The sequence below is a fragment of the Leucopleurus acutus genome (genome assembly GCF_964270905.1).
Source record: "Leucopleurus acutus genome assembly, chromosome: 1".
In the NCBI taxonomy this organism is placed as follows: Eukaryota; Metazoa; Chordata; class Mammalia; order Artiodactyla; family Delphinidae; genus Leucopleurus; species Leucopleurus acutus.
In genome coordinates this window covers 203,893,611-203,906,370 of record NC_139142.1, presented here as the reverse complement: position 1 = coordinate 203,906,370, position 12,760 = coordinate 203,893,611, and the positions used below count along the sequence as shown (strand labels likewise).

Sequence of the window (12,760 nt, the reverse complement as noted above, 5' to 3'; positions counted from 1 at the left end):
TACTGCCTGAGATATTGACCACATTCCTTACAAAGTTGAGAACAAGGCAATGATGTCTGCTTTCAGTACATTTCCCCACATTTTACTGGACATTTTAAGCCAGTGCAATAAGATAAGTACAAGATAAAGTTTATGTAGGGAGAAACAGAATTGTCTTTATGTGACCTTTACATAATTGCATAGATAAAAACTATTAGAGAAACTAAAAAACTCTACATGAACTAATAAATGAACCTAAAAAGATTACATAGTATAAGGTAGGTATACCAAAACCAATTTTATTTTTATGTACTAGTAAAAAAAATGGAAAGGGGATTTAAAATATTTACAATGATATAATAAATTAATGTTCTTAGAAGTAAATCCATGTAAATCTATAAGACATGCCTGAGAGAAATTAAAGAAGATATAAAAAATGGAGAGACCATGCTCACAGATTGGAAGATTCCATACTGCTAAGATATCTATTTTCCCCAAATTCATCTGTAGATTCACCATAACCCAATCACGATCCCAATCAAAAATCCCAGATTTTTTTTGATGAATTGACAAATGATTCTAAAATTAGTATCTAAATGCAAGGAAACTAGAATAGCCAAAACAATTTGGAAAAGAGGAAAAATGTTGGATACCTTACCTAATTTCAATAATTAATAGAAAGCTTCAGTAATCAATGCAGTGTGGTATGACAGAAAAACAGATCAATGCACAAAAATAGAGCCACACATGAACTGTCAATTGATTCTCTGACAGAGGTGCCAAATTAATCCCTATGGTGAAAGGACAGTCTTTTCACTAATGCTGCTGGGACAACTGGATAACTATAATGGGAAGACAATGAACCTCTATCCATACTTCCCAACCAACATGGGTCTATGAATCATAGACCTAAATGTAAAAATAAAACTACTAGCTTTGAGAAGAAAACATAGATGAATTTTTGTAATCTTGGATTAGGCAAAAATTTCTTAGATAGGACACAGAAAACACTAACCATTAAAAAAATGATAAATTGGATTCCAAAACTTAAAAACTTCAGTTCAGCAAAATACACCACTAAGAACATGCATAGAAAAACCCCAGACTAGGAGAATAAATAATAATCAGTTGCACTTTTACATAATAATGCATATGGGAAGTACAATGAAAATAATATTCCATTTATAGCATAATACATAAAATATCTGAATTCCAGGCATAAACTACTAATGATGAAATAAAAGGAAAAAATAACTGGAAAGTTATACTTATGCTTGATTGTATAGACCATAATAAAGATGACAACACTTCCTAATTTAGCAAAGATATTTTAATGTAAGACTAATTAATTTTTCTCAGGATATTTTAAATAACATTTTAAAATGGGATCTCCACACCAAGGAAACATCCCTTTGTTTTTAGTTTATTGACTATTCTTAATAGCACATTTTTATCAGATTGGATTGGGGCAATCAGGAATTCTGTAATTGGTCTTTGATTGGTTAGTGGTTAGTCAAACTTTCAAAAAAAGGTTAAGAATACCGGAATAAAAATTAGGCCATGAGCAACTCCAAATACCATAACAAGAAACATAATCTTAAAAAATGTCCTGAAGATGTATGCTTTAGCTGCAGATAAGACACACACTCCTATTACTGTTGAAATTGCACTTTGCAACACAGGGTAACCTAGCAGATACAATGCCTCGATGGTTTTTTGATTTACTGAGGGCTTTGAACTGGAAACACATGCATAGGAAATGTGCGCAGAAAAATCAAAAGAAAACCCTATACAAATGACAAGATTAATCATGGATATGGAATCAAGACTGATGTTCCAGAATGCCATGAAACCCATTACTCCCAAAAATCACAGAAGCGAGAGCAAAAGTTACCCACAAAGAACACAGTAGGTGAGGGATTAACAGTAAGGAAACAAGGAACATAGGTGTTGAGGCAACAATTACATTTCGAACAGTGTTTTCTACTATTGCAGAATACTGATCAAAATATATGAACGCCTGGTTATACACCATTAGGGGAATTTCACACTTTTTGGCCATGTCTCGGAACTGGAGTAACATCAGCTTCTTATTGGTTGAAGAAGAAACACCCATGGTCTGAATGAAGGCCCGGGAACAGATGATTTCCTGTGATGATGTAATGTTAATATCATACATAAAAAGTGGAGAATCTATTACAAAATTGGGAATATTTTTTAGAAAAGTTTTCTTATCATTTACATCGTGATGGTGGTTTTCCATATATTTCACATATTCTCATAATCAAAACTCTGTAAGATTTTAATCTACATAGTCACTGTTTTCAAAATCTACAAGACATTTTTCCAATTTTTGCCTAGCATCTCCTTCCCAACAGTCAAGAGCTTCAGTAACAATAAGTATAACCCTGGGACCATAAGTTGAAAAATGTTCTTCTTCTACATTAAAATACGGTGTGATGTAGGAGTCATCACTTGCCAAATTTCAGAGGTCTAAACCTTTCTGCACTTGGAAACACCCATATATACTACTTATGATGTACAAAATGTATATAAGCACTACAAAAACTTGGACTCAGTGCTTGTGAGAAAAGGACCAAAATAGTCTCTAAAGAACAAATTCATTGGGCGGATATCAGCTTTATGTTTGTCTCGGAGAGAATTACATGGGAGGCGGCAGGGCTTTTTCAATGAGGAACATTTTTGGTCAGGAGTTTCTGGTTTCTTCAACCAGCATAGACAAACTACTTCTCTATTACCATCCAGGGCCATAAATGCTCCAAAACAGGTGATGTTATAAAAATAACAAAAGAGAAGGGTTGTTCCTGTATAGATGCAGAAGTATTGTACGGACCTGAAAGAGGTCATAATTCCTGTATAGAAGGCCAGGATGTTGGTGATGGTGGTGATTGTAATGGACACTGCCACTTTTGAATAGACATTGGACATCCGTTCGTTTATGCTATCCATGAGGTTGGTCTTCTGCCAGGCAGAAATCATGATAAACATGTCATTGACCCCAACTCCTGTTAAAAAAAGAAACAGAATCTTCATACATATGAACAGCCATTAAACATTAAACAGATCAGTTCACACCATTTCTTTGTCCATCTCTTAAGGTCTTATTTATCTTCCTCAATCTGTGTTTTGATACTTCTTTCTGTGATGCTTTCTCTGGTTGCCTCTGAATCCACAACAGAACTTATCGCTCCTTGCTCTGTAGTAGCTCTGTGCTTTGCACGTACTCCTATTTGCACAGAGCACAGTATACTCTACTCCTAGTCATCATTTAGGGTGTTTCAATGATGAGTCAGGAAACCTGGCTGCTGGGTGTTAGGTGAAGTGGGATTAGCAAAGTATCCTTGACTCCATTAGAATACTTGAGAGACCATTTTCTCCCATAAACCATTTTATTCTAGTGCACTAATGTTGAGCCAACACACTGTTGCTTAAAATATGAGCTGGATTTATCTGTTCTACAGTTAGCATCTAGCTATCAATGTGCTGATTGTAGAGGCACCCCATAGTTTATAGACACACACACAAATGCAGTTTTCCTGCCAGTCTGTTTTTGGTACCCAGAAGGCTATCATTCAAACTTCACTTGCCCAGGTTAAGGCAAGACCTACAATAACAAACCCAAAACAATTAAGAAAATGTTAATAGGAATATACGTATCGATAATTACCTTAAACGTCAATGGATTAAATGCTCCAACCAAAAGACACATGCTCGCTGAATGGATACAAAAACAAGACCCATATACATGCTGTCGACAAGAGACCCTCTTCAGACCTAGGGACACATACAGACTGAAAGTGAGGGGATGGAAAAAGATATTCCATGCAAATGGAAATCAAAAGAAAGCTGGAGTAGCAATATGCATATCAGATAAAATAGACTTTAAAATAAAGACTGTTACAACAGACAAGGAAGGACACTACATAATGATCAAGGGATCAATCCAAGAAGAAGATATAACAATTATAAATATATATGCACCCAACATAGGAGCATCTCAATGCATAAGGCACCTGTTAACAGCTCTAAAAGAAGATATCGACACTAACACAATAATAGTGGGGGACTTTAACACCTCACTTACACCAATGGACAGATCATCCAAAATGAAAATTAATAAGGAAACACAAGCTTTAAATTACACAACAGACCAGATAGATTTAATTGATATTTATAGGACATTCCATCCAAAAACATCAGATTACACTTTCTTCTCAAGTGTGCACGGAACACTCTCCAGGATAGATCACATCTTGGGTCACAAATCAAGTCTCAGTAAATTTAAGAAAATTGAAATCAGATCAAGCATCTTTTCTGACCACAATGCTATGAGATTAGAAATGAATTACAGGGGAAAAATGTAAAAAACACAAATGCATGGAGGCTAAACACTATGTTACTAAATAACCAAGAGATCACTGAAGAAATCAAAAAATACCTAGACACAAATGACAATGAAAACATGACAATCCAAAAGCTATGGGATACAGCAAAAGCAGTTCTAAGAGGAAAGTTTATACCTATACAAGCCTACCTCAAGAAATAAGAAAAATCTCAAATAATCTAACCTTACACATAAAGGAACTAGAGAAAGAAGAAAAAACAAAACCCAAAGTTAGCAGAAGGAAAGAAATCATAAATATCAGAGCAGAAATAACTGAAATAGAAATAAAGAAAACAATAGCAAGGATCAATAAAACTAAAAGCTGGTTCTTTGAGAAGGTAAATAAAATTGATAAACCATTAGCCAGACTCATCAAGAAAAAGAGGGAGAGGACTCAAATCAATAAAATTAGAAATGAAAAAGGAGAAGTTACAACAGACACCGCAGAAATACAAAGCATCCTAAGAGACTACTACAAGCAACTCTATGTCAATAAAATGGACAACCTGGAAGAAATGGACAAATTCTTAGAAAGGTATAACCTTCCAAGACTGAACCAGGAACAAATAGAAAATATGAACAGACCAATCACAAGTAATGAAATTGAAACTGTGATTAAAAACCTTCCAACAGGGGCTTCCCTGGTGGCACAGTGGTTGAGAGTCCACCTGCCGATGCAGAGGACATGGGTTCGTGCCCCGGTCTGGGAAGATCCCACATGCCACGGAGCAGCTGGGCCCGTGAGCCATGGCCGCTGAGCCTGTGCGTCCAGAGCCTGTGCTCCACAATGGGAGAGGCCACAACAGTGAGAGATCTGTGTACTGCAAAAAAAAAAAAAAAAAAAAAATCTTCCAACAAACAAAAGTACAGGACCAGATGGCTTTACAGGTGAATTCTATCAAACATTTAGAGAAGAGCTAACACCCATCCTTCTCAAACTCTTCCAAAAAATTGCAGAGGAAGGAACACTCCCAAACTCATTCTATGAGGCCACCATCACCCTGATACTACAAAAAGATACTACAAAAAAAGAAAATTACAGGCCAATATCACTCATGAATATAGATGCAAAAATCCTCAACAAAATACTCGCAAACAGAATCCAACAACACATTAAAAGGAGCATACACCATGATCAAGTGGGATTTATCCCAGGGATGCAAGGATTTTTCAATATATGCAAATCAATCAATGTGATACACCATATTAACAAATTGAAGAAGAAAAATCATATGATCATCTCAATAGATGCAGAAAAATCTTTTGACAAAATCCAACACCCATTTATGATAAAAACTCTCCAGAAAGTTGGCATAGAGGGAACCTACCTCAACATAATAAAGGCCACAGCAAACATCATTCTCAATGGTGAAAAACTGAAAGCATTTCCTCTAAGATCAGGAGCAAGAGAAGGATGTCCACTCTCACCACTATTATTCAACATAGTTTTGGAAGTCCTAGCCACAGCAATCAAAGAAGAAAAAGAAATAAAAGGAATACAAATTGGAAAAGAAGAAGTAAAACTCTCACTGTTTGCAGATGACATTATACTATACATAGAGAATCCTAAAGATGCCACCAGAAAATTACTAGAGCTAAGCAATGAATTTGGTAAAGTTGCAGGATACAAAATTAATGCACAGAAATCTATTGCATTCCTATACACTAATGATGAAAAATCTGAAAGAGAAATTAAGGAAACACTCCCATTTACCAATGCAACAAAAAGAATAAAATACCTAGGAATAAACCTACCTAGGGAGACAAAAGACCGGTATGCAGAAAACTATAAGACACTGATAAAGAAATTACAGATAAAACAAACAGATGGAGAGATATGCCATGTTCTTGGATTGGAAGAATCAATATACTGAAAATGACTCTACTACCCAAAGCGATCTACAGATTCAATGCAATCCCTATCAAATTACCAATGGCAATTTTTACAGAACTAGAACAAAAAAATCTTAAAATTTGTATGGAGACACAAAAGACCCCAAATAGCCAAAGCAATCTTGAGGGAAAAAAACGGAGCTGGAGGTATCAGGCTCTCAGACTTCAGACTATACTACAAAGCTACAGTAATCAAGACAATATGGTACTGGCACAAAAACAGAAAGATAGATCAATGGAACAGGATAGAAAGCCCAGAGATAAACCCACGCACATACAGTCACCTTATCTTTGATAAAGGAGGCAGGAATGTACAGTGGAGAAAGGACAGCCTCTTCAATAAGTGGTGCTGGGAAAACTGGACAGGTACATGTAAAAGTATGAGATTAGATCACTCCCTAACACCACACACAAAAATAAGCTCAAAATGGATTAAAGACCTAGATGTAAGGCCAGACACTATCAAACTCTTAGAGGAAAACATAGGCAGAACACTCTATGACATAAATCACAGCAAGATCCTTTTTGACCCACCTGCTAGAGAAATGGAAATAAAAATAAACAAATGGGACCTAATGAAACTTAAAAGCTTTTGCACAGCAAAGGAAACCATAAACAAGACGAAAAGACAACCCTCAGAATGGGAGAAAATATTCACAAACGAATCAATGGACAAAGGATTAATCTCCAAAATATATAAACAGCTCATGCAGCTCGATATTAAAGAAACAAACCACCCAATCCAAAAATGGGCAGAAGACCTAAATAGACATTTCTCCCAAGAAGACATACAGATGGCCAAGAGGCACATGAAAAGCTGCTCAACATCACTAATTATTAGAGAAATACAACTCAAAACTACGATGAGGTATCACCTCACACCAGTTAGAATGGGCGTCATCAGAAAATCTACAAACAACATATGTTGGAGAGGGTGTGGAGAAAAGGGAACCCTCTTGCACTGTTGGTGGGAATGTAAACTGATACAGCCACTATGGAGAACAGTATGGAGGTTCCTTAAAAAACTAATAATAGAATTACCATATGATCCAGCAATCCCACTACTGGGCATATACCCAGAGAAAACTACAATTCAAAATGACACATGCACCGCAATGTTCATTGCAGCACTATTTACAATAGCCAGGTCACGGAAGCAACCTAAATGCCTATCAACAGATGAATGGATAAAGAAGATGTGGTACATATACACATTGGAATATTACTCAGCCATAAAAAGAATGAAATCAAGTCATTTGTAGAGATGTGGATGGACCTAGAGACTGGCATACAGAGTGAAGTAAGTCAGAAAGAGAAAAATAAACACCGTATATTAATGCATATATGTGGAACCTAGAAAAAATGGTACAGATGATCCAGTTTGCAGGGCAGAAACAGAGACACAAATGTAGAGAACAAACGTATGGACACCAAGGGGAGAAAGCGGTGGGGTGGTGGTGGTGGTGGTGTGATGACTTGGGAGATTGGGACTGACATGTATACACTGATGTGTGTAAAACTGATGACTAATAAGAACCTGCTGTTTAAAAAAAATAAAAATTAAAAAAAAAAGTAAAGCCTCCTTCTAAAAGATTTTCATACTCTCCTCTGATGGAGAAGTGGGCTCTAGAGAAGTGGCTACTAATTGCAAAAAATATGTGATATGTACTCCATTTTGAGTAACACAAGCTATGCCTGTTTCTTGGTTGGACCAACAGAAATGGGAATACATACACAGCAATTAAGGAATGGGTTTAACACTTTTCCTCCCAACACCCATGACTTTACATTTTAAAATACTAACAACAGCCTCTGGTTTTCTACTTTACTCATTTGCTAACTGCTCCAAAACAAATGACTGATACCTGCCTCTAGATATTTTTAGCAGGAGAGAGAAACTAAGTTTGGTTTGAAAACTGGGAGAGTCAACTAAGCCAATGGAGCTACTGATTCCAAAACAGCAAGAATATAACTAAAGACCTTATTCAGGCAGGACCACATTAAAATAGCTAAACTTTCTTATTACTACCAAAAAAAAAAAAAAACCTACACTGTGCCTGTATCTCACTTTTTCTCAAACTGCTGATGCTTTCGGCCCAGTTAAACTCAGGGCCCAAAAATACACACACACACACACACAGTCTCACTCCAGAGCAAAAGTAAATGTCTTCGTTATGACAAACTTTGATTATAACAAATACTTCTTAAAGTAACAATACTGGTTTATAGAAGTTTAAGATAAGAAAGTAACACAGATGAACTGTGAAATCAGAAAGATTAATGAGGATAAAAGCTACATGTGACATGTTTATCCCCATTCACTCTTTCAGGTTTCTGGATTTTGTTGGTGTAAATTTTTCAGAGGATAGGGGAGTGAGGTATTTTATTGGCTAGAGTGACTTCACTTTGACTAGTTGCTGTGTTGACTTTTTCTAAATGACCTTTATTTTAATGTTCAATAGGCAATGGAGGGAAGATGTGAATGTAGAGCACTGTTTGGTGAACACACTTGCAGATTTTCTAGTCCCCAAGAAGGACCTTGGTTAAGCAGTTTATCAGAATGACTTAGGAGAGAGTCTTAGAACTTTAGATTCCTACAGTCCTGGAACACAGCTCTGCAGATTCTGATCTATAGGTTTGTAGAGAAGCTGCAGAATCCAAGTGTCTAAAAATTTCTTCATATGATTCCAATGCTCAGGCAGTTAGGCATCACTGGCAGCAAAATGGCCAATTTTCTGAATTTTCTATTCACTTAAGGGGAGGCTAAATTAGAAATCATCCCACTTAGAATACAATCTATGTATACGCTTGGTGAGGGATCCACATCTTCCTTGAAAGATAATGATGTCTATCAAGACTAAAGAATAGTTTACAGTGTATTTGAATCCGAAAGATTCTCCGGATTTTTTTCTGAAATTGATCTCACATTTGGTGTAAGTTTTGTCATTTCCAAAATGTCAGACAATTTTGCAATAGTCTGGAAGCTCAACATACCAGTACTTACTATAGAATGAAGTTCAATTTGGAGTATACCTTTTGAGAAAGTCTTACTACTGTTTAAATGACTTCACTGCAAGACAGTAAATATGGAACCACAAAATGTGTTTGAATAATGGTTCTGTATGAGGTAAATGCATGTAGGCAAGGAATAACTTTCATATATAAGTGTGTGAGACAGGCAGGATGGGGATATCTTAGGGACTGTCTAGGAGGCCCTACCCAGAACAGAGATAAGATTCTCAGTGATAACAGAGAACTGGGAGTGAGAGATGTCAAGGAACTTACAAAAGCTCTCACAGGAGAATCAGTTGTATATTCAAACCCAGAAAAAGCATCTATTAGACCATCACTCAGCATGTATGGCTTAAGAATCTTCCTCTTCCCTTTCCTCTTCTCCTTGGGCATGTTCCAACCCAGGAACTAGTACAGCAAGATAAGAAGTGATAGAAGAGGGCAGGGAAGCCCTTTTTTCCCCATAAAAGGCTTTCCCATGCAGTGTGCTCCAGCTAAGAGAGGGGGAAACCTCAGCTTCAAATCAAGTTACCACTTTTTGTTTATTACATGGACATGGACATTTTAATTCTGATCGGAGGACTCTGTCTTACCTAAGAATGACAATGAAAGTCACAGGGCCTGCCTCAGTTTTTATGGGGCAGAGGAAGAACTTGCTCTACCTACAAAACTTAAAGGGAACAGAGGGAGGTGAAAATAAAGTTGCTTTATGTTTACACCTCATGTGTCCTGTGTGCCCAATATGTTGGTTATATAAGCATAAAAAGTCTTCAAAGACAAATGTAAGTCATTTTCTAATTGCCTTCAATATAAGATTTTCTGCATTACTGTTCACAATTATTTGCTACAGATAAGCAAGAATTGACATAACTTTGTATATTCAGAACCAACTATCCAGTAGAAGACTTTTGTCAAACTAGTTCTTGGTACCTTATAGATTCCGTACTAATTTAAAAAATTATTTATCCTACTAACTTTAACACGGCTGAATTTTGCTTTCTTTCCTCCCCCCTCCCTCCCTTCCTCCCTTCCTTCTTTCCCTTCTTCCTCCTTTTTTCTTCCTTCCTTCTTTTTTCATTTCTTTATTTTCTAAGGGATGTGATCTTCCTTTCCAGAATAACAAAGTTATAAATTAGCTTACTGACTCTACAGATGCACCCGGTGTGGTTACGTCCCTTTACCTATTGGAGCCTCACATCTTTCTCCACCTTAAACTAGAGAGTTAAATTATATCATTTTCCCCCAAACTTATGTACTTATGAGAATAAGTTGGAGAAATTTCTGAAATATAGATTTTCAGATTTAGCCTCCAGATACTTGATTCAATAGGGCAGGGCCTCAGAATACGTGGTTTTAGGGCTCTCTCTGTGACTCTGATGTGAGAATCATTAGAATAATATTATTTGTGAGGTTCTTTCTACATCTAAATTCTATTTTTTTTGGCTTATATTTTTCATATTTCAGCTTTCCAGCCATAAGAGCTCAAACTAACCCTAATGCCTAGATAACAAGTGCTTAACAAAGTAAACTCCACATCAGAACAATGGAGATGCCCGTGTCAATTAAATTAGAGCTTACTTTTTTGTATAGTTAAAAGTACTAGTTCAAATTTATAATAGAAATAAAGACTTGTTTCTTAGCTCTATCAGCATATCTGCCTCCAAATGACACAACTAATCATAACTGGCAAACATGTAAGGTAATAAACACATACGAAAGCAAACAAAACCAGCCAAAAGTTCTTGTTACTATTCCATTTGATTGCATACTATTGCTAACGGGCAAAATTTGTTTTAAGTCATTAGGTTTAAAAAATAAGAGTTTACTGCTAGACATCAGAAAAATGTAGAGTAACACTTCTTGTCTCCCAACCGATACACAGAAAAACAAGCAGAAGTTGTCAGAACCAACTCTGTGATCTCTGGAAAACAGTCAAAAGTTTACAGAGGGCTGAAAAAAAAAAGGCAGGGGGCCTTTAAAACAGTAGGAAAGTTTGTAGTGAGTTTATATGCCCTACTTCACCTCCCTCTCTGGTGGGATAGAAGTTTTAAAGTGGCAGTGACAATAAAGTGGCAGATGTGTTAAACTGGCCATAGTCTTAAAGTGACAAGAGTCTTAAAGCAAAGTCTTAAAGCACCAGCAGTCTTAAAGCATCAACAGCCCATGTTACCAGTGTGGGACTATGTCCTTATTTCTGGAAGGAGCAGAGCAGACCTTATTCACGTAATATTTTATATATCAGTTCTAAACTGCCTAGGGACTACCTGAAGGACTGATGCAAGGCACTCCTCTGTTTTGTCTAACACAAAACTCAGGTTGAGAAAGGTGGAAACACCACAAACTGAATAAACAAACTTCACATGCATAGGGCAAAAGATTACAGCCCAAACATACAAAAGACTGCCTAAGGCAGAAGCTGGGGAGCATTTCTCTGGGAGTTTAGAATATTCACAAGTGCCTGTGTATACTGGGGAATTTAGAAAGTCACCCAGGGCAAGATATAATGCTCAAAAAGGACTTAAGACACTAAGCTTTCACCTATGGCTAATCCCCAGTCATGGCATAACCCTGGGTAAGTGTTGAAGGAGAGTCCAGGCACAGAACCATTTTGAAAAGACTGCGAGAGCTCCTGGAATGCAAGGAAATTTCTGTCAAAACACTAGCTGAACACAAGCTAAGGAATGGGACTTCAGTGACAACATAAACAAGGAATACAATCTTTGCAATAATAGTTTGGGAAAGTCACTAAGAAGATCAACTACTACAGTATTAAACAAACAAGCAAACAAACATCAGGAAACCCTGGGGAGGCAGGAAATCTGATTTCCAGTTACCACATTATAATAGTCAAATGCCAAGTTTTCAACAACAACAACAACAACAACAAAATCCCAAGGCAAACAAATAAATAGGAAAGTATTGATCAGGCAAAGGAACAAAATAAATTGACAGGAAAGACAGAGACAGGACCTAGTAGATAAAGACTATAAAATGCTGTCCTAAATAAGCTTAGAGAACTAAAGGTGAGCACTGACAAGGATATAAGGAAAATAATGTATGAACAGAGTGATCATTTAAATAAAGAGATAGAAAAAAAACTTAAAAGGAACTAAAATTCTAGAGCTGAAAAGTACAACTGAAATAAAAAACAAAACACTAGAGATGTTCAATAACAGATTTAGCAGGCATAATAAAGAACCAGTGAACTTGAAGATAGGTCAATTGAAATTACTGAGTCTGAGAGGCTGAAAGAAATAAGAAGTGAAAAGTACCTCACTGACCTGTTAGATTCCAGCAAGCAAACCCACATACATATTATGGGTGTCCCTGAAAAAGAAGAGAGGGAAAAAAAGGCAGAAAGAATATTTAAAGAATAATGACTGAAAACTTCCCAAATTTGATAGAAGACATGAAGCTACAAATCCAAGAAACTTAACAAATTCCAAGTAGGATAAACTCAAAATGATCCAC

General features: G+C 36.4%; 1 protein-coding gene across 1 annotated transcript; it reads right to left on the bottom strand.

Annotated features, from left to right (window-relative positions):
* Window positions 1-1,109: 1,109 nt before the first annotated feature.
* Window positions 1,110-3,033, bottom strand: LOC309969253 (patched domain-containing protein 3-like; the record flags this gene model as incomplete). Its single annotated transcript, XM_082850949.1, is given in 6 exon segments — window positions 1,110-1,845; window positions 1,847-2,256; window positions 2,259-2,283; window positions 2,285-2,464; window positions 2,468-2,547; window positions 2,550-3,033. Coding segments are annotated over 6 exon segments (1,524 nt in total). The 3' UTR covers window positions 1,110-1,500.
* Window positions 3,034-12,760: the final 9,727 nt, after the last annotated feature.